This window comes from Apteryx mantelli, chromosome 2, assembly GCF_036417845.1.
Source record: "Apteryx mantelli isolate bAptMan1 chromosome 2, bAptMan1.hap1, whole genome shotgun sequence".
In the NCBI taxonomy this organism is placed as follows: Eukaryota; Metazoa; Chordata; class Aves; order Apterygiformes; family Apterygidae; genus Apteryx; species Apteryx mantelli.
This window is the reverse complement of record NC_089979.1, coordinates 105,946,627-105,966,813: the sequence shown is the minus strand read 5'-3', so window position 1 is coordinate 105,966,813 and position 20,187 is coordinate 105,946,627. Positions and strand designations below refer to the sequence as shown.

At 38.7% G+C, this 20,187-nt stretch overlaps 1 protein-coding gene across 11 annotated transcripts in view; it reads right to left on the bottom strand.

Moving 5' to 3' along the window:
- The window catches only part of TNS3 (tensin 3), a 332,367-nt gene that overhangs the window by 51,756 nt on the left and 260,424 nt on the right, over window positions 1-20,187 (bottom strand). For all 11 annotated transcript variants that reach the window (XM_067291189.1, XM_067291185.1, XM_067291188.1 and 8 more), the window contains 3 exons: window positions 1,166-1,344; window positions 699-816; window positions 521-601 (listed from right to left, as the gene is read on the bottom strand). In XM_067291189.1, coding sequence (XP_067147290.1) covers window positions 521-601; window positions 699-816; window positions 1,166-1,344 — 378 coding nt within the window. The remainder of the gene's footprint in view (window positions 1-520; window positions 602-698; window positions 817-1,165; window positions 1,345-20,187) is intronic.

The following is a 20,187-nucleotide window of genomic DNA, read 5'->3' as shown; positions in this document are numbered from 1 at the left end:
TATTTTTAGCAGCAGAAAGTTAGGGCCAAGAAGAGGAATTCTTTACTGGCAATTCACAGCTAGATCACACTAGCCCTTTAAACACTACTTACATAATTATCTAATACCAACTACTTTTCCAGGCTTGCATGTTTACAAACTGTGTTGTGGCAACCCCCCCCCCCCCCCCGAATATTCTTTCTTTTGACTAAGAAACTTCTTGACTTGAGCACAGCCAAGGCCAAGCACTACTGCCAGCTGCACGTGCCTGGCAAGATGGCACCATGGAGCTCACTGCTCCTTGCTCAGATGGAGCCAACACCAACAAAGAAGTCACAAGGAAATCAAATCTCTTGACAGTACTATTTTGATAGCAGAGCACTACAAGTCTCTGTGGCAAGGCTAAATTCTACTTCTCTGACTTGCACATATCTACATTCAACAGGCACATGTCCATATATTTATAAAGGAACAACTACTGTTTGGTTAGCTATCTTCATACACAGTTCAGTTTCAAATTATTTACGTATGGGGTTCTTACCAGGACCAGTTCTGTACAGCTCAGATGGGCTGCTGGTCTTTTGACTGGAGGGAATCCGTTGATATAGCGGAGGTGTTTTCACTAGAAGAGACAGAAAAGTAAGGTTACTCTTCAATGACAGGTAAAATGCTAATAGAACTATGAAAAGAAAAAACAAATGATGCAGACATTTCCTTACCACATGGTGTCTCTGGTGACAGGGGAAAAGCTGGCGTGGATGAGACAGCTTCATTTCCATTTTTGGTTGGGGAAAAGATTCCTCCATCTATTTCATCTTGGTAACATGCTATAGCCATCTAGGAAGGGCACAAAAGAGCAAAATCACAGTGTCAAAATTCCCACTTAATCCTACAACATAGTTGGGTATTTTTCATCATCAGATTTTAGAAGATTTCATGTAATCTGATCCACTTGCCCACCAGAGAGATCTTGGAACACTGAAACCACATAAACACATACAAAGGATAACAGCAGGACAGCCTGCAACACTGAATTACATTTCTGAGTTAACTATGGTTGTTCATTTTTATTGCCAGGATGCAAATGCAAATTGCTCTACACTGATTTTGGACACTGAACATGAATGTGAGGCCCTGCTGGCCATTCACTTCATTAAATCTTTCTGAATAATTCTTAATTGTTTACCTCTTTGGTCTCCCCAACAGCAATTAGCGATCCTGGATTTACAGCCTGGTCAGCAGTAGGAGACTTCATCCATCCACACCTGGTGTATGTTGGCTGCCCTGGGACATCATTGTCATACTGTCCAACACTCAACTTTCTGATCCTTCCTCCTGATGCATCAGCATCTTGCAAATCTGTTGCTGAAAACAAATACATAAACCAATTAATAAATTAATATTTTTTTTTAATTAGAGCTGGTACAAACAAACACTTTACTATTGCACCTTTAATGATTCTGTTCAAGAATGAGATAATTGTTTTCCTAATTGCTTTATAAAATCATATGGGGGGGGGGGGGAGACAGGGAAGCAGTTGCAAATAGCCTTGCGGACACAGATGAGGAGCATATTTGCAGTACACTCATTTCCAGAGGAGGAAAGCAGCAGTGTTGCTGGTGATGCTCATTTTGGAAAGAGGTTAGGTTCATGCCGCTGGAGAGCCTGCCAGCAGAGGCCGCTACGGGCAGCCAAATGGGATAACTTGTCCGTTTTTCCAGCCCTAATAATACCCAGTAGGTTTCAGAAGCAAAAACCACAGCAGGTTTCCAGGACTGCACTTCCCCAGAAAGAGCAGCTTCTTTTTTAGCTAGCGCAGCCCCCAACCCTTACGAGCTCAGAGTCGAATCCAGCTCACTATACACCTTTTGTGGCATACACAGCAACCGTACTCCATCACAGAAATTAGATATGACATATGCAGGCGGGCTATAACCTTTGGGAGCCTGAGGAATGGAGAGCAGAAGAGTAAGCCAAGACAGCAGAACAATCCGAGATATTCACGGGAATAAAGTGGTATTTGTTTTCAAAGCCGCTATTAAGAGAGTGTTGTGAGACAAAGCTTTTATGATTAGCAGGACTTTACGTTTAGTCATCCACTGCAACCAACAGCCACTTTCAGAAAAATTCTGCAGCAATCGCTTTTTTCACCCCTTTTGTAAGAATAAGTCAATGAAAAAGGACACCAACAAAAGAATTCCCCAGCAATCTTTACCGCGGAGCCACATCACAGTACAAAAACACACGTGTAGCAGCATTTCAGATATTCGTCTGTGTAACAGTTTTATTATCTGCATGTGCAAAAATATCTTTAAGAATTAGCTATTCCTCTTAAAAGAGCTGAAAATTTCTAACAGAGCTTATTTTCATTGCTTGGTGTCACTTAAACTAGGATTTCAAAACATAAGTGTTTGTTGGTTGAAGTAAAGCATGCCACCTGCCCACCCTGACCAGGGAGCTGTAACACAAGGAGCCCAAAGGGTGTCCCTCCTTCGACACCAGCAGCAGGTCTGAAGCAGTCCCTTTGACAGAGTACGACAACAGTCTGCACCTCCCAGCTACGTCCGTTTCCTCATCTGAAGCAGCTGCCAGTAACCACGGTGCAAAATCTGGCATGCAGCACAACTGCCTTTACTATGGTATACATTTCACCATGATAATATAGCACAACCACTGGGCATCAATATACAAATAGGTTTCCATACAGGAGAACAATTTTTATTCAAGACAGACAGGAATTTCACTCTAAAACATACAGAATTAAAGTTAGATTCTGCATTGACATATATATGCTGCCTCTTCATGAATTCACTGGCAAGTAGTGATTAATTCTAAAAACATTAATGAATCTCTTGTAAAACTATAAAATTAGACACTTTCAACAAATCCAGCTCTGCTACCATCAAAGCCAGTCTGATAGTAACTCCTACTACAGTCAGTTTAAAAATAATAATAATAATAATAAAATTTGGAAATTCCACTAATAGGGTTAAATTCTGGTGTTCAGGCATAGCCAATTATTTACTTCATCTAGTCAACATAAATACACCTGAAGATTCCTGGAAAAGACACAGTTCAAATTTCGTTTTTAAGTCACGACTTTGCAAACTAAAATAGCATCTATATTTTTAGCACCCATATTTTAAACATATATTTAACCTCTTTTTTTCTGACTAGAAACTGTATCTGTGGTCTTCCAGGTAAGAAGAACCTCTGAGTACATTATGAGGAAACAAGAGACATCAAACAAAATCTTGCAAGGCAGCAAAGAACATGAAATCACAAATATCTTCCAAACTATTCTTGAGTGATACTGAAAGGTCTTGAAGGTTTCTGTCAAAAATGGAAGATACTTCAGACCATAGAGTTCACACTTGTGAACTTACTTCTTGTAATGAAGGAAGTTACTGTCAAGCCTGTAATAGTACTCCAGAAATTTACCAACTTTTTTGCATTGAAACTCTTCCTTTTCTTTTTTTTTTTTTTGTAATTTTTGTAACAAAAAATGAGTGGGAATAACTGTACATAAATTCAAACTTCTAAAAGAGTCTGACACCAGGTGCTTCCAGTTCCACAGCTCCTCCATAGGAGGCAACGTGAGAGACGAACACCACAAAAGAGACTCATTCTACTCTTAACTGAGTTTTTAAAGTACGGACAATTTATTCCTGAAACTGCCTCTCTTTTTTCTACTTAACACAGCCACAGACAACTTTCTGAGATGGAATGTCAAACTTTTAGATGGCTAAAAACAGACATTAAGATGCATTGCAGATTTTGTGTGGAACATCAATAAGAAGGCTTCATCATCAACAGTATTTATACACTCGTGTCAGTAGTATTCATATACTTGTGAAGACTGTAAATTTCTATGAAGTTAATAATACAGTTCTCAGAAAGCTGCAAAGGGGTATCTCAGGAAAACTGGACATTTTCTTTAAATACCCTGGAAGTGCTTTACTTACCAAACTCCCAGCAAACGTTGGGTGATAGAGAAGAAAAGTTGAGCTGAATAAAGTTTAAAGCAAAGAGCCTGCATCTAAGATGGAAAGCTACATTAAGAAGTTAGCAAAACATGACTTCTACTCAGTTTACTAGTTCCATGAACGTATTTCAGAGCTACCTCATTAAAGGCAACAGATGTTTCTTTAATAATTATTGATTAAATAGGTGGGTTTTTACAATGAATAATGTAAAGCATCATGAGCCAAGACTTAACCAGAAGTCAGCTCATTCATTTTGGTTTCTATAGTTTAGCTTAAAGTTTTGGCAGAACTTCATAAATATCCCAGGAGCACGTTTACTTCTTTGAAAGCATTCTGCATACTCTTATTTCTCTTTTCCCTTGTGAACTACAAATATAATTTTGGTTTCCCTAAAGAACAAATAATAACATTCCTACAGATCGGCATCAGACATTTATCATGTTAGATGGTAATTGCTGGGCCACTGGAATAGCTAGCAGGAGCATGGCTAGCGGTTAAAGGTTAATCTTTGGTTTCTTTAGCTGCTGAGCTTTCCTGGAGTACTTTTGAAAGGTATTTATAACTATTAGAAAGAAAACAAAACTAAGCTAAAAATGCTGTCTGCAGTGGCTTGTCAACAGTGCTCTACTCTATGTATTAGTAGTTGCCCTGGCTAAACTACAAAAACTATTACCTTAATTAGTAATTTAGTATTGTACTCTTCACGTGTTACGCGTATTTCTGCTTACTGAATACACAAGACACACCATGAAAAAGGTCCACACTTATTTTCAGTTACCACAACAACTAGTAAGAAGATGCCTACATGTCTCCATTTGACCCACGAGGCTCGTGGGCAAGCCTCAAACCCAGCTCCATTGAGGAGCATGGCAAGCACAGCCTGCGTGGGAGGCGCTCCGGGAAGAGCTTTGCTTGCCCAGGGGAAGGAACGAATGGGACCAAAAGCTCTTTCCATTAGCTCTGCCCATTACAGAAATTCTTATGATTTGTAAAATATAACTAACCAATGGTCATTTCCAAAACCCAGCACCATCAGTGGAACACCTTCCCTTAACTTCTGTATATTTTATACTGCAGCCAACTGTGCAAACTATGGTCAAATTGGAAAACTGTTACAACAGATAATTGTAAAACAAAGTTCAAAAGAAATATGAAAGTTTCATTCTCCTGTTACCAAATTCCCCTCTATAAAGGGCTCTAAATCACATTATGACTCTATTTGTGGATTTATTTTGTACATAAAGAGGCACAGCCCCCTTTAAAAATTTGAATATTACATCAGGCCATTCAATAGTCTTTCTTTATACTTTTCAGCATCATTTTTCTTGAAAAAGATAAAAAAAATGCAAAGTATTATAAGAAAGAGCATTAAACAAACCTTTGAACATGAAACCCTTGTTCAAATTGGTTTTCAATGCTGTGAAAAAGAAGCATGATACACTGAATCAAAACAGCATAAAAATGCTTCTTAGTTGAGAGTCTCTAAATTCATGTTATCCTGGTTTCTACTACAAATAAGTAAAAAATATATTTAGCAGTTATTCAGCACTTAAATAATCTGCAGGCTGCATAATGTCCTTTATATTATAACAATAATTATTTTTTGCCCTCCTTTAGTGTTAAGGAATCCTAATGAGGGACTAAGGCTATTAAACTATATTATTATTATTATTATTATTATGGATTTCTGTAAATCAGATTAAGGACTTCCTCCTCCCACTTGTATTTACAAATACATCCTATAGCTTTACAGTTAAGAAATGCATATAAGTGACATTTCAAAATAATCTATAACTTTCAAAATACAAATACCATTACACTAATTTCAAATTCTAAAAAAAATGAAATAAACTTTGTGTTTATCCTTACACCTAAAATGCATGGGGGTTAAGGAGGGTATAAAGAGGAAAAGCTGGTTGCATGAACCTTATGGTAAGTGATAAAATCTTTTTATGGTCATCTCTGTGAAATGACAAACAGTTCACATCAAGCGAAAAACTAATGCAGGAAACTCCCTTACAATTCCATCACAAACAAAACAATCACAAATCAGGTTTTTACAGTTTAGATAACTCTCCTTGATTTGTAGTTGCCCCTCAACTAGTAAATGTCTTTAAATTTATAGTCTCAAGAAAGCAAAGATGGATTGACTCATTGTTAAAAATTTCCATCTTTTTTAACCTTTTCTTTAGCACCACTTACCCTATACATTGCACTGCTGGAGTCCAATAAGTCACTCTTGACAACAGAAATATCATTGATAATATAAAATTACACACTTAAAACAGGAACTGACAAGGCCAAGGAAAACCAATACTAGTGTTTTTGCACAGCCATGGGAAGGCTTTAATCCAGTCCTGAAACACTCTTATGGAATAGACAGAAGTTTGCTCCCAATGCTGACACACAGTGCCTTCCATCCTCTATCTACTGTGCTTACTGTTTTTGGTTCAGACAGCTTGCTTTCCATGTGTCATGTTGTCTGATCAGACAGGGCATAACTACTTCATGGTGTTGGTACCTGAAAGTTCTTGTAGTCAAAAATATTTTTTAAAAACATACTGTTCCACCAGTAAGTACCTGATTCTACACTTCATCTAATCCATCTAAATGCAGGTCACCAGTACATTAATCTCACTGATTAATAACTTCAGGTCATCTCACCTTCAGAAGGCTATGACTTATTTTGCTAATTTTAGAGAGAGAATCTTTTAATAAGATTAAAGACACTGAACTTCATAACATGAAATAAGAGTGACATGAAAAAACAGGGCCTGAGCCGTACATTTCAGAAGTTCAGCCAATTCTTTGGTTTTAAAGTGATTATCTTATCTTCACTTACTGAAAGAAAATGATCCAAAAAGTCTCCCTTTCAGCAAAAGGCTATACATGGGCTTGCAGTTAGTTGGAAAGGTCACTGAATGCCTATTATTGCTACCAGTGTTAAAACAAAAAACCTTACTGTTTTGTAATATGAGCCCCATCAAAGCCAAGTGAAGCAAATGGTAGCTTCAACAGGTTTCAGATCAACCCTAAAAAATTCTTTCAACCTGAAAAAGTAGAGTTATTCTTTCTAAGAAAATTTAAAACCTCTGAAGTGGTTTAAAAATAATATTGTATTACTACATTTCTCTCAACAGACAAATGCAAATAAAAGTTGACTTCTCCTCCAGGTGCTCTGTGGCTCTCCAAATTGTTTAATACCTTTTTTTTCCTCTGTTAAGTTTCTTTGTCCATTAATAACTAGAAAAATTATTCAGTAGGAGAAATAACATTCACCTGACCCCTGCATAAATTGTCTTTGGGTAGAAATTCACTGATGTCTTTTCTATTATAAGGACATGAGAAAGAGTAGACCTGAGACTGGTCACTATCATGTAAATGGTGATTAACAGGAACTTGTGAGCGATCAGTGATTTATACATATCCTCCATTCCAAAACTGAAACAAGAATCTTGTCCTAACTGCTTCAGAGTTTCTAGAAACCCAGATTATGATATCTTTATTCCATAAAATGTCTTCCTTCACTGAACCTCTTTGCAGTGTCAAAGTCCATTCAGTAGGAATCAGAGCATCAGGAGCTGTTCCTAAATAATACACTCAGGAACTTACAGTTCCATATACGGTGGGTAGTACCACCAGGGCCCTGTCTCTCTGCAGGATGTACATCCTCATTCACTAAACATATTGAGGTGCACAACAGTTTAAAAAAATTGTCAAAATATGAAATATAAGCAAAAACAATGGGCAGAATAAGAAAAATGATGTGAAGAGTTCCGGCCTTCAGTGTCCAACTTCATTACTAGTCCCTGCCAAGCTACAGCAAGATTTTAGGACGAACTCTGCCTTTTTTTAATGCTACTACCCTCAAAATATAATGCTATAAAACAAATAAACAAACAAAAAATCTAGAAGTCCCATGATGCTTGGAAGTTTTAAACATTCTATTCCATAATCCAAATTATTCCATCATAACATGTCTCCATAGAAACCCCATTAACTTGGTCCCCTAATAACATTTTGCTGTGGCTACATATATGGACACAGCATACACAAAGTAGCCACAGATTTGAGTTATAAAATCAAAACAGAATAGTTTTCAGATACTGGCCACAAAAAGTCCTTACTGGCTATACAGCTCGAGTGGCCCCACATTTCAGAAGTGCTGGCTTAGATTAAAAAAAGTTTACAAAAATTCTATGTAGTTTACAAATGACTAAACATATCTTTGTACAGCCACAGAAGCTGTATGGCCTGACAGAACGCAGCAGACCAACATCTCTTACTGTATAGTAAGTACTCTCTTACAGTACAGCTCCTACGTGTAATTATCAAGGGAATCCAGAACTTATAAAACAGTCAAGACTACTGTAAGGAGATAGCACAAACCCCACATTCAAAGAGTTTCAACATAAGACTTCCCTTGGTGTCTGCAAATGCTTCCAGATACGATCTGAGTAAGTATCATTTCAGATGACAAGAATCTCTTCAATGCTTTTCTTAACCTATGACTGGCAATAGCTGCTTCTGCTCATGCAAGTGCACAAGAAAAGTGCGTCACATGCTTGGCAAGGGGACAAAAATAGTTTAAATCAGACTATCCTCTGTTTTAATAACTGCAGTTTAGAGTTTCAAATAACATTTTCTAACATGCCTTTTAATCCTACAATTGATTTCAGTCTCCATATGTCTTGTCTTACAATAACCAGCTGCTACACAGAGTTAGGAATTTTAATCTTTAAGGTACTCTATAGAACACTACATCTGCAAGATACTCTGCTTTTTCTTTACCATGGGGAATACTTACAGTAATGGGATAGAATAATCCCATGCAACAGTACAGGCTGGGCACCAACTGGATAGAAGGCAGCTTTGCAGAAAAGGATCTCGAGATCCTGGTAGTCGCCCTTGGGGCAGAAGGCCAACTACATGCTGGACTACTAGCTAGATGGTAGCCAGCAGGTCAAGAGAAATGATTATTCCCCTCTATTCAGCTTTTGTGAGGCCACATCTAGAGCACCGTGTCCAGTTTTGAGCCCCAAAGTATAAAAACAAACAAAGAAAACATACTGACAGACTGGAGTGAATCCAGCAAAGGATTACCACAAATGTTGGAGGCTGGAGTACATGACATAACAAAAGGCTCAGGGAACTGGGCTTGCTCAGTCTTGGGAAGAGATGGTAAAGGTGGGGGCTAATTGCTAAAGGAGGGATTACAGAGAAGACCGAGTCAGACTCTTCTTGGAGGCACACAGTGGCAGGATGAGAAGCAATAGATAAACTTTGCAGCAAGGCAAATTCTGACTGGATACAAGAAAAAACAATTTCATACAGAGAGCAGTCAGTCCCTGGAGCAGGTCCCAAAAAAGCCATGGAACCTCTAATCTTGGAGATTTTCAAAACTGGACTGGACACTGCCCTGTGCAAACTGATCTAACTGAACTGGCTTCGAGCAGGAGGTTGGACTCAACCTCCGAGGTCCCTTCCAATCCCAAAGAGTCTCTGATTAATGACCTTATAAAGCAGTTTTATTTGCCAATATTGCCTTTAACCAACAGCAGGGGAGTTTAGACAATGCCAGATGGTATCAAATCAGCAAGAATTAACTTCAGACTGGAGTCATACTGTAAAATTTTCACATCCAAATGCAAGACCAAACATGTTTTGGTTTAGAATATCTTTTGGAAATTAGGACAGATCTACACTCATTGGTTACACTCCAGGTTTAATGAGAAGGTGTTAGATTAAAAAAAGCAAACTGCAACATTAAGGAACACTTTATTGTTATCTGCATTTCAGGCCAATATATTGCTGTGTTAGCAATTCATTATCTACTGCCATTCAATATCATATATTGCTTTACTAAGTTTTGAATTTTTTTATTTGTAATTTTATAACTAAATGGGTGATCAAGCTTGTTTTTGGTTACTATTTGTTTTTCTAAACCAAAGGATGTTATCAAGCTTTGGACCTAGTATTATTAACTGAAATTTCATATTGTATGTTGGCCTTACAACTTTAGAAAAATCCTATCATCTTGAAAATCTGTCAAACAAGAATTGCTGCAGTCAAAAGGGAAGCAATCGATTATCTCTTTTTTGCAAGATGCTAATCTGAAAAGTTCTGTGATGAATCTATCAGGCATGCTGCAGATATGGTGAATTGTTATGACATTGAAATATAAATCTCAGAACTTGTCAAACTAATTTTAACTACTTTAATCATCAATACTTAAATGAAAATTATGATTGTTTAAACTCTATTCAGAGAAGATAATGTTAACCACTGTTTCACAGATGGTTTCTCACTTAGTTAACTTCACAGAATCACAGAATCGCTGAGGTTGGAAGGGACCTCTGGAGATCATCTAGTCCAATCCCCCTGCTCAAGCAGGGTCACCTAGAGCACGTTGCACAGGATTGCATCCAGGCACGTTTTGAATATCTCCAGAGAAGGAGACTCCACAACCTCTCTGGGCAACCTGTTCCAGTGCTCTGTCACCCTCACAGTGAAAAAGTTTTTCCTCATGTTCAGATGGAAGTGTCTGTGTTTCAGTTTGTGCCCGTTGCCTCGCGTCCTGTCGCTCGGCACCACTGAAAAGAGTCTGGTCCCATCCTCTTGACACCCTCCCTTCAGATACTTGTACACGTTGATAAGATCTCCTCTCAGCCTTCTCTTCTCCAGGCTGAACAGGCCTGGCTCTCTCAGTCTTTCCTCATAAGAGAGATGCTCCAGTCCCCTAATCATCTTTGTGGCCCTTTGCTGGACTTGCTCCAGTAGTGCCACATCCCTCTTGTACTGGGGAGCCCAGAACTGGACGCAGTACTCCAGATGTGGCCTCAGCAGGGCTGAGTAGAGGGGGAGAATCACCTCCCTCGACCTGCTGGCAACACTCTTCCTCATGCACCCCAGGATACCATTGGCCTTCTTGGCCACAAGGGCACATTGCTGCCTCATGGTCAACTTGGTGTCCACCAGCACTCCCAGGTCCTTCTCCGCAGAGCTGCTTTCCAGCAGGTCAACCCCCAACCTGTACTGGTGCATGGGGTTATTCCTCCCCAGGTGCAGGACCCTGCACTTCCCTTTGTTGAACTTCTTGAGGTTCCTCTCTGCCCACCTCTCCAGCCTGTCCAAGTCTCTCTGAATGGCAGCACAGCCCTCTGGCGTATCAGCCACTCCTCCCAGTTTTGTATCGTCAGCAAACTTCGTTTATTCCTCAAGCAGTATTTTTAGAATATTAAAATCATTTCAACACCATCCCTTTCACAGAAGGCAAAGGGTAACACCTGTATGTTTAAGACAATCTGTCAAACATACACAAGCCATTCTACCCAGCAAAACATATGGTTTGATAAAAAAAAAAAAAAGTAAATCACAAAAACTCTCAGAACTAGAAGAAAAAAGGAAAGCATATTAGGATGTATGTTTGATCAATCAACCAACTAGTATAACTTAACAGATACTGTATTAAAAACAAAAATACCCAAAGGAATAACAGACTCTGCAGACAGACCACTTGGAAATCACTGCTATGTACCAGATAGTGACACATGGAAGAAACACAGAGGGACAGACAAAACAGACAGACTTCAAGTGAGCTCCTCACCACTGCTTTAACCTGGGTGAAAAGCTAGTGCAACATTAAAGATGGTCTGCCAGTTCAACCCACAGATTGATAAAACTCTGGGTTGTCTCAAGCAAGGAACTGTGAAGACTCCCACGAGGCTGTTTTCCCAGTGCCCCCTTCATAGACCTTAGCATAGTTATGAAGGCTGAAAGACAACTCTGGGGAGAATCATGTTAACATTGCAGAAATTCCAGATGCTGTTGCCTATACAGCAATTTAGAAAGACCTGCATAACTCTGTCTCCCATTACTAACAAACATGGGGATTCAATCTAACAGGAAGTTTAACAACTCAACAAGAAAAAAAAAAGTCCATAAGTTAACTCTTAAAAGAGTAGAAAACTACAGGGCTGCCCCACATATTAAAAAAACGCTACTAGAACATTATCCACATCAAAGCTATTTCCTTCTCTGGCACCATTTATCTTCTACAAAGTGTAAGATTTTCCTAGAAGGCACTTAAAAGACAGCCTAGTGCTTAAACCATTAAACCAAGCAAATCCATTTTAATAGTTTAGAATCAGTTTTATAATCACTGTTAAAAATTTAAAGGAAAAATAACACCTTCAAAGACAGCAAGACAAAGCTTAAGCTAAACATTGTGTTGAAAAAGGACAAATAAATGCAGATCCAGCTGAAATAAAATTATGGGTTTACGATGCATGCATTAACAGAGTATCCTGCCTTATGACATGCGTAATGTCAAGTCCATCCAGTCGATGGCTGAACATGAAAACTTGTCTCCTGCCTCCAAACCCTTTTAAATTTCATCTAGAGTAGCAGCATATAAAGGATGAGCTTCTCATTCAGCTTGCTACTTTGCCGCATCCTTTCAGAGAGCTACCAGCAACATAGCGTACAGAGTTTCTGAAGTCCATAAGCCACTGGCAGTTTTCTGTTTGGACAGGAAATATCAACAGATGGGTGCTGCCAGTCTCTTGGGCTCCCTGAAAAAGGTGCTGTTGAGTTCACCGGCATCTCCTACAATTGTTCTTTCTGTAATTGGTTCCTGCACTCTACCTGTTTAGTTGAGTAAGGAAATAACTTGTTATTAAGCCAAAGAGAACTGATACCATGATGTTTACACAGCTAAAGTGTACCTCCTCATCTACATGGCAGAGTTGCAGTAATTCACCGTTGAATAGTGAGGGTTATAGATGGTCTGAAAACAAACCTAGACTACCTCAGTTTACAAGATTAAGACAAATAACCATTCCAACTTTTATATTTTAATTAAACACTTTGTTTATGCTCAAATTTCCAGATTCATATCTCTGTAGAAATATTGTTTCAAAGAGATCAAGGAGAACTTGGTACAAAAGCCCACTGAACTGCATTTGTGATATATTTAGTGACTCGATCCTTCTAAAATGTAGGAATATACACAATAGCCAGAAAAATCTCTTCATTCATGAAAAAGCACCCCTAAAATACTTAATAATGATTCACAAGTCAAAGTATTCCTTCTTACTTACCTAGAATGGGTAGCAGACTAGAGTCCAAACTCCTGAAAACCCATTAGCCTAACAAGCAAATGCAAAGGTCAACATTTCACCCCAAAAGCTGTCTGCGTAGGACACAGCAGCTTCACACACCTGGCCACTTTACCTTCTTAGCCCTTTTACACTTGGTTAATTGTGGATAGTCTTCAACAAAAGTCTGTGGGAAAATTCGAACTCCTACCTCCAGATTCATAAACAGATGGCATAACCATTCTGCTCTCAGACCCGGATCCTGAAAGTTACAGGACTGATAAAATCTCTGGAATAAGTACATGACTATTAAATTTAATTAGAAACTACTTTGCTGCTAAATTTAGCTAGAATAGCTTTCCTCTTCGAAAAAGCCATATAAATGTGGTCAACACTAAACCAATACTTATGAATTGTTGAGATGAACTGGTATGCATAATAACACAATAATAATAATAATATATAAGGTACAGCACAAAAAAGAAACAATGGTTAATGGAAACAGCACTTTTAAACCACTGGTGATTTTTTTTTTCTTTTACTCATATACATATAATCTTATAATAGCTCATGCATAGACTGGTTTTGTGCTGTTGGACATAATGCTGAGGAAGTAAATTAGCAACTATTATCTGACCATGCTAATCCTTAGATTTACTTTTGTCATAAGTGAGAAAATAAAAAATAAAAAAACTCCATTGAGACTTGCAGTTAAAGATTGCAAAATTTACTCTAACTGAAGTACCAAAATTTACTTTTGTGATGGACACTACAACAGGTCTTCTACTGTATTGTTAGTACATGGAAATAAGGGACATGAGGATCTGGACAAGATTTGCTCTCCTGTCACTTTACAACTTGTTTCAGATGGGCTGTTTGCTCTCTCATGGAACAGAAGAGTGAACATTTGGAATAGTTCAATGCCCTCCCCCCCCCCCTTTTTTTTTTAATAAACTGTGAGAATGAATTTCTCCTCCTCTCCCCTCTGACTGTAAATACACTTTATCATGATTTATGATACTGTAATTTGGACCATCTTCAAAGATTTATCTTTCCATAAAGCAAAGACCTCTGAAGATGTTCCAGACACTTGTAATCAGATGTTTAGACACCTCATTTTTATCCATTTTGCGTGTCATCTCGAGATGCTTGGATTTTTTCAAGGGAGGGAAGGAAGATGGCTTTGTCTACTCTGATGCCCAATTCAATATTTACTGAGGTGAAAAACTGCATAATCTGCTTATACAATGTAAGAGTGTGTCAACAGTATTTCTGCGTTGTCACCACCAATTGTTTTCTACAGACAGAACTTCATTTTCTCTTGCTTCACTAAGGCTTCTTCAGCCCAAATCCAGAAATAGTCTTGCTTTCTCTGTTGCACCCAGGAAGGCACGCATGTTAAGTAACCCAAGCATAGTTTAAGATGACATATACAAGGAACACAATATCTCCTGCATGAAGACAACTGGAATTAGCCAGGAGCAACAGAATAACTTCAGTTTCTAGGAAAATACAGTCCCCCTCTCTTTCATGCTTGTCTATATAGAGAGAAATGTATTTCTTAGTCATTGCAATGAAAACAGGTTACCCTTTGTTAAATCCTCAAATGTTGAATATGTGTTTTTATATGCTTTGTCTTAGCTTGGTCACATAATTCTTCTCATGTTTCTAAGATTTTCTAAAGAAACAGAAATTATAACATTCTAACAGTGAAAAGATGGGGGGGGAGTGAGGCATGAGTGGAGGGAATGGAAGGTATTACCAAAAATTAGTAGAAAGCTTTCTGTTCTTTTCTGTTAATTAACAGATGATTGCTTTTACAGTTTTCTAGTTATGAGCAAAACAGTTTGTTCTAGTTTTCCTTCTTTAGACATTAACCACAACCTTTGTGATAACAAGTGGCTGGTGAGAGGAAATAAGTCTTATAAATGATCTCTAACAGAGAGATCATTTAGACTGAGGTCCTATGCTATTAGGCATGAAAGAATTTACATTGAGGGAGGTAAAGGGAGGAAGACAGAGCTTCGGAGAAAAACCTGTATAAACATCAGAATTTCCTCAGGCTACATATTTTCCTGATATTTAAAAACAAGAACTACCACAGCACTGTGTTAGTAGTAAATGTCTACTTCATTTACTACCAAAAAACCCAAACTCATCTCTGTGTAACTCAGCTCATGCAAGAGCAAACCTGGAAAATCTTAATACACAGTGCAGCAATTCACCTCTGATAAGCTAGGTACATAGCACAGAAGGAGGAAAGAGGTCATTAGCCATTGTTCTACGTGGTTCCAAAAATGGTATCTTAGCAAAAAATGTTCAAGTATCACTGTCTGCTTCTATCTGTTCTCAAAACAATCAGCACTTAACCTAAGACTCGATTTTGGACAGCACCCAGAACTCTATTGCTTGGGCAGTTGGTACTTTGCATCATGCTGTTTATAGTTACATGCCACAGCTTACACAAATTATAAAAATCGCATACATCAATTGTATAAAAGATAGCTGCACATGCAGGTCCAGATGCAATTATATACATCTGGCTGTGAAAACTGGGCCTACTGTGTCTACAGAAGGGACAACATTTTATGAAGAAATGTTCTAAAGGGGGTAGTGAAACAAAAGGAGACTCCATGGAATGAGAAATGGGTTGAAGAACTTTGCTTAGCTAAGTCTAAAGAAATAGTTCACTGTCATTTTGATCTTGTAAAACTAGTGAACATTCTTTAAGCACAATGTATAACACAAGTGTATGTAAAGGATACAAGTATGTGTATAAAAGCTCTGGGAAGAAGTATGAAGGAAGAGAGGTTCCTGCCTACCTGTCAATCAATTTGTGCAAAAACATATGAGTGAACAGAGGTAAGAATGTATGACAGCATACTTACATTTCCAGATGACCAAGGTACATTTAGTTCCTCAACTCGTATTTTCAACTTTGTAGTGTTTTGGAAAAATGCATGTGTCTTCTTAGCAAAAGTTTTCTACACAAGCTTCCTCCTCTTCACACATGCAAGAAACCAGGTAGCCCCACCATCCTCTCATTATTCAACCCTCAAGTTACGCGCAAACACACACACAGTGTGTCAGACCCATTCATTTCCACCACTGTTTGCTTTCTACTCATTCTGAATAGTTCATACTTCCATTCAACCTCACTCAGGGCCATTAAGCCCCGACCTGTCAACCCCATCACACATCAATGAATTCTCTTAAGTCCTTTTCAGCCCTACTGCTTAGGTTAAGGACTGTTCGCGGCACAGTGAATAGAGCTCCCCCTACAACCTGACTGGGTAAGAGCAACCATTACTCAGCAGTGAACAACTACTGTTTTGGTTATCTTTATTTATGGCTATTTCCTTATCCCTGTGGCAGCCAGAATATTTTTGTGCTATCAATGACACCTCCTGCGCTGCAGCAGCTGATTGCCTGACTAATTGCCTTGGGGAATCTCCCGTTTGCCCTAATTCTGCAAGTCTACTCAAAGGTGAGCTAAGCCGTATCCAGGAGGCCTGCATTCTGCTACCACAAACTGGCAACAAACAACAACAACAGATTATTATTACAGCTTAAGCTAAATCATCCCTTGAAATAAGGTTGTCTTTAAAGTATAACATCTTTACAGCCTTTCACTGCAAGCATGTGGAGTACCTCCAGCTTTTTTGCATGTGCCTGCATGTGCGGGAAAAGGCAGTCAGGAAGAAAGGACCCTGCAGCTGTGCGTTAAGGAGGGAAAGCAATGTTAACAAATCTGGGGAGGAACTTCCCACGACATTATACATTTCTTTGTTCTCATGCATGCAGGAATAGGCTTTTGACACTACCAAACACAGTGAGTTATATTTTTATTCAATAACTTTTTGGTTCTATGAGTTCAACACTTGCCATTTATCCTGGTAAGCACAGAGGCTATATCTTGCACTTATTAATTGTACCACAGAAGCACTAATTTTCAATAGGAGTATGAAAACAGACCTTATTACGTGCTCGGGTTTGCAGATTGAAACTCTAGATCATGAGACCCCTGCAAACCCTAAGGCCACTTTCTCTTCCTCTCCTCACAGTCTGATACCGCATGGCTATGATCCCCACAGACAAGCGAACTGTCAAGCATGCTTGAAAAATGAAGGGAGCTGATAAAGAGCATTTCCTTGTTTCCTAAACTTAAAACTAGCAGCTCCTTTTCCCACCCACAGTGAAAAACAAACCAATTCTACTGTTTCAAGGTATCTAGCCATTTTCTCATATAGCTGAGGCTTAGGAGCCTCCTGAAAAAGTAGGTTCTTTTTTTCTGTATTATCTGGCTAGCCAATACTGTGATGTTTGAACTACATTTTTGGATTTATCACTTTGAAGTGCTGTGCATCAGAGCATCTGCATTTCAGTGCTCAGAACTGTGACCATCATCTGGATTCAGATGGGACATAAAATTATACTCCTGTTGGTTGTGTGTGATCTATGTAACTGGTATTTTCACTCTGCAGTTAGAAAGCTCCCTTTTAATCAACAGATTCAAGGGCAAAACATTTCAGGTCTTCCTCATTCTTCAAGTTCATTTAGAAGTCATAAGAGTCTCAGTTATTTTAATTAACTTTGACTATATGGTCATTAGTCAAATTGCTTTTTCCCTTTGTTTTGTGCATGCCATGCATAACTGATTCAGTATACAGCAGACAGGACAAGTCCAGATATGCAAATAAATAAACCCTACAGCATTTGGAAAAGCAAAATGTGCTACTGACCTTCTAGTCTCAAGTAGAAATGGCAGCAAGCCACATACACATATTGTTTTACCCTTTGGGACTCTGGGTAGATTGAAGTCAAGCTCATACTATTATAAAATGACTAATACTCACAAAAATCAAAATATAACATTTCAGCACTTGACATAAAGGCAAAACTTAAAAAGTTATTTTTATTGTGCTAAAGTTATATGAAGGAAGAATTTTTTCTTTAAAAAAAAGTATTTTTTAATTAAATGCTATCCTTTAAAGGTTGCTGTGATGAAAGAAGGAGAACTAGAAAGAATCAGATCCTCCAAGGTATCTAGGTGTCCAATACTATTGCAACCCAAAATAAATCATGTGAAATGACAAAATCTTTCTGTGGTCTTGGGTCAATGTGACTTGGTCCAGCCTGACATGCTGAAGCACACACAAAAAATGACCAGGGAACCCTGATCTCCCCAATCTTAGTCTAGGAGCTAATGCCCTATAAATATTGGATTGACCTTCCTCCTAGCTTTGTCCCAGTATGAATCATAATCTGTTAACAGTGTTTAGTAACACAGAATAACAGTGTTCCTCACCATGAAGTTTCTAGAGACCAGGTTCTATCACAAAAATATCTGTATGCAGTTTCATGATACACCTGTCCTATCAGTCTAACAGCTGCTGAAATGGCAGTTCTGCTTCTCTGTCTGCCTCCAGCCATGTGCCCTCACCACTCCCTTTGCACACTGCAATTACTGATCATCTGTCCACAGTGCAAGTAAGATTTCGCTCTTTGATCGGACAGAGAACTAACCCATGAGAAAATCCTCGATCCATTACATCAACAAGCCAATGCACAGTTACCAGATCTGACACAAAGATGAATATGGTAATGCATATCCAAGGATCAGGGAGGCAGAGTGAGGCCACGTCTCCTGGGAACTGTCTGATTTAAAGTGAATTAGGTGCAATAGGAAACTGCACCATTAATCACAGTGAAAATGCTCAAAGGGCAGGTAAAGGTCTCAACACACACAGCTGAAATTGCTGCTTATCACTCAAGAGCAAAGCATGTGGTTGTTAGACAAGGGAAACTTCTCAAGACACTACTTATATCAAACACAAGCAGAAATTTTAATTTTCAGGGCACTCAAATGCACTCAGCTGCCTAAAGATCCTAACCACATTCCAATACATAAATCCTTCCTACCCCTAGTTCTCTGCCTCCTCTACCAAAAGTTTCCAACTTGTGAAGTGGCAGCTGTTGACAGTGAGGATGTTTTAGCTTAAAATCCCAACAGTGATTTTGCTGATTCAGCTAAAATGCTGAATTATGAGCCGCAGCAAAGGAGAGGCCAGCACCCATTAGGTTTTCGTGCTTTTGATGACAGGAACTAGAACCTCTGACCAAGGACTGCAACAGATCTACATTCAGAATATCTCATACTACTTGGAGCTACATCCACCAGATCTTACAAGTCAAGTCTTAAAAGATTTATATTAGCGCCCTGTTTCAAAGAGATGACTAAGACTAGAAGATGCTACCCGAATGTAAGAATGCTGAGAGCATAAGACCCTAAGAAATAGAAGGTAAAATGAAGGAAAAGAACTTTAAGGGTTAAATTCTTAAAGGAAATTTTCCCAAACATAAATATCTTAAGTGACAAGAAATATGACTAGAATGAGGACTATAAATCTCGATCATGTAAATCTAGCAAGAGAGGCCAACATAAGCCTTCACTGTTGCATCCTACCTCCTAGATTCCACATATTGCAGGCTCTCTGCAGCACTGAAACTCTAGATCCAGGTCATTCATTTCTGGCCCTAAAAATATGAGAATAACCCTTTATTTGCTGCCTTCCTCCTTATGTTTCCACTGCCAATATAAGGCTTTCTATTGGTCTGACTTCCAGAGAGTAAAAATGTGAAGGATTAAATGCTTCCTCCAACCAAATACTTAGCAAAAGGCTTAAAGAGACAAGTAACAGTCCATTCACTCCTTGTCCCTTAAACACCATGTCTTTTTGCCAGATGATGTATGCCTAACATGCTTAAATGAAACATCATGCAGAAGTGCTCAAGAAGCACTTCTTGTGCTCAACAAAGCTCAAGAAGCTTGACAGGACCGTACAGTTTTGGTGTTTGAGATAAGGAACTTCAGAGACACCAGAACTATGTCAGGCTGAGATATCATACTTGTAGACAAAGCTACCAACAAAAAGTAATTTTTGCCAAAATGAAATGCACAGAGGCAGCTATCTCCCTTCATAGTTGCAGAAAAGCTATTTTCCAGCCATTCTTTAATGTGACTGAATTAAAGCCAACTTCCAAGGATCCCACAACCAACACACTGGATGTACTCAATACCAGATATTGCTGGTTATGTTTTTAGAGGACCCCACTGCCAGGAG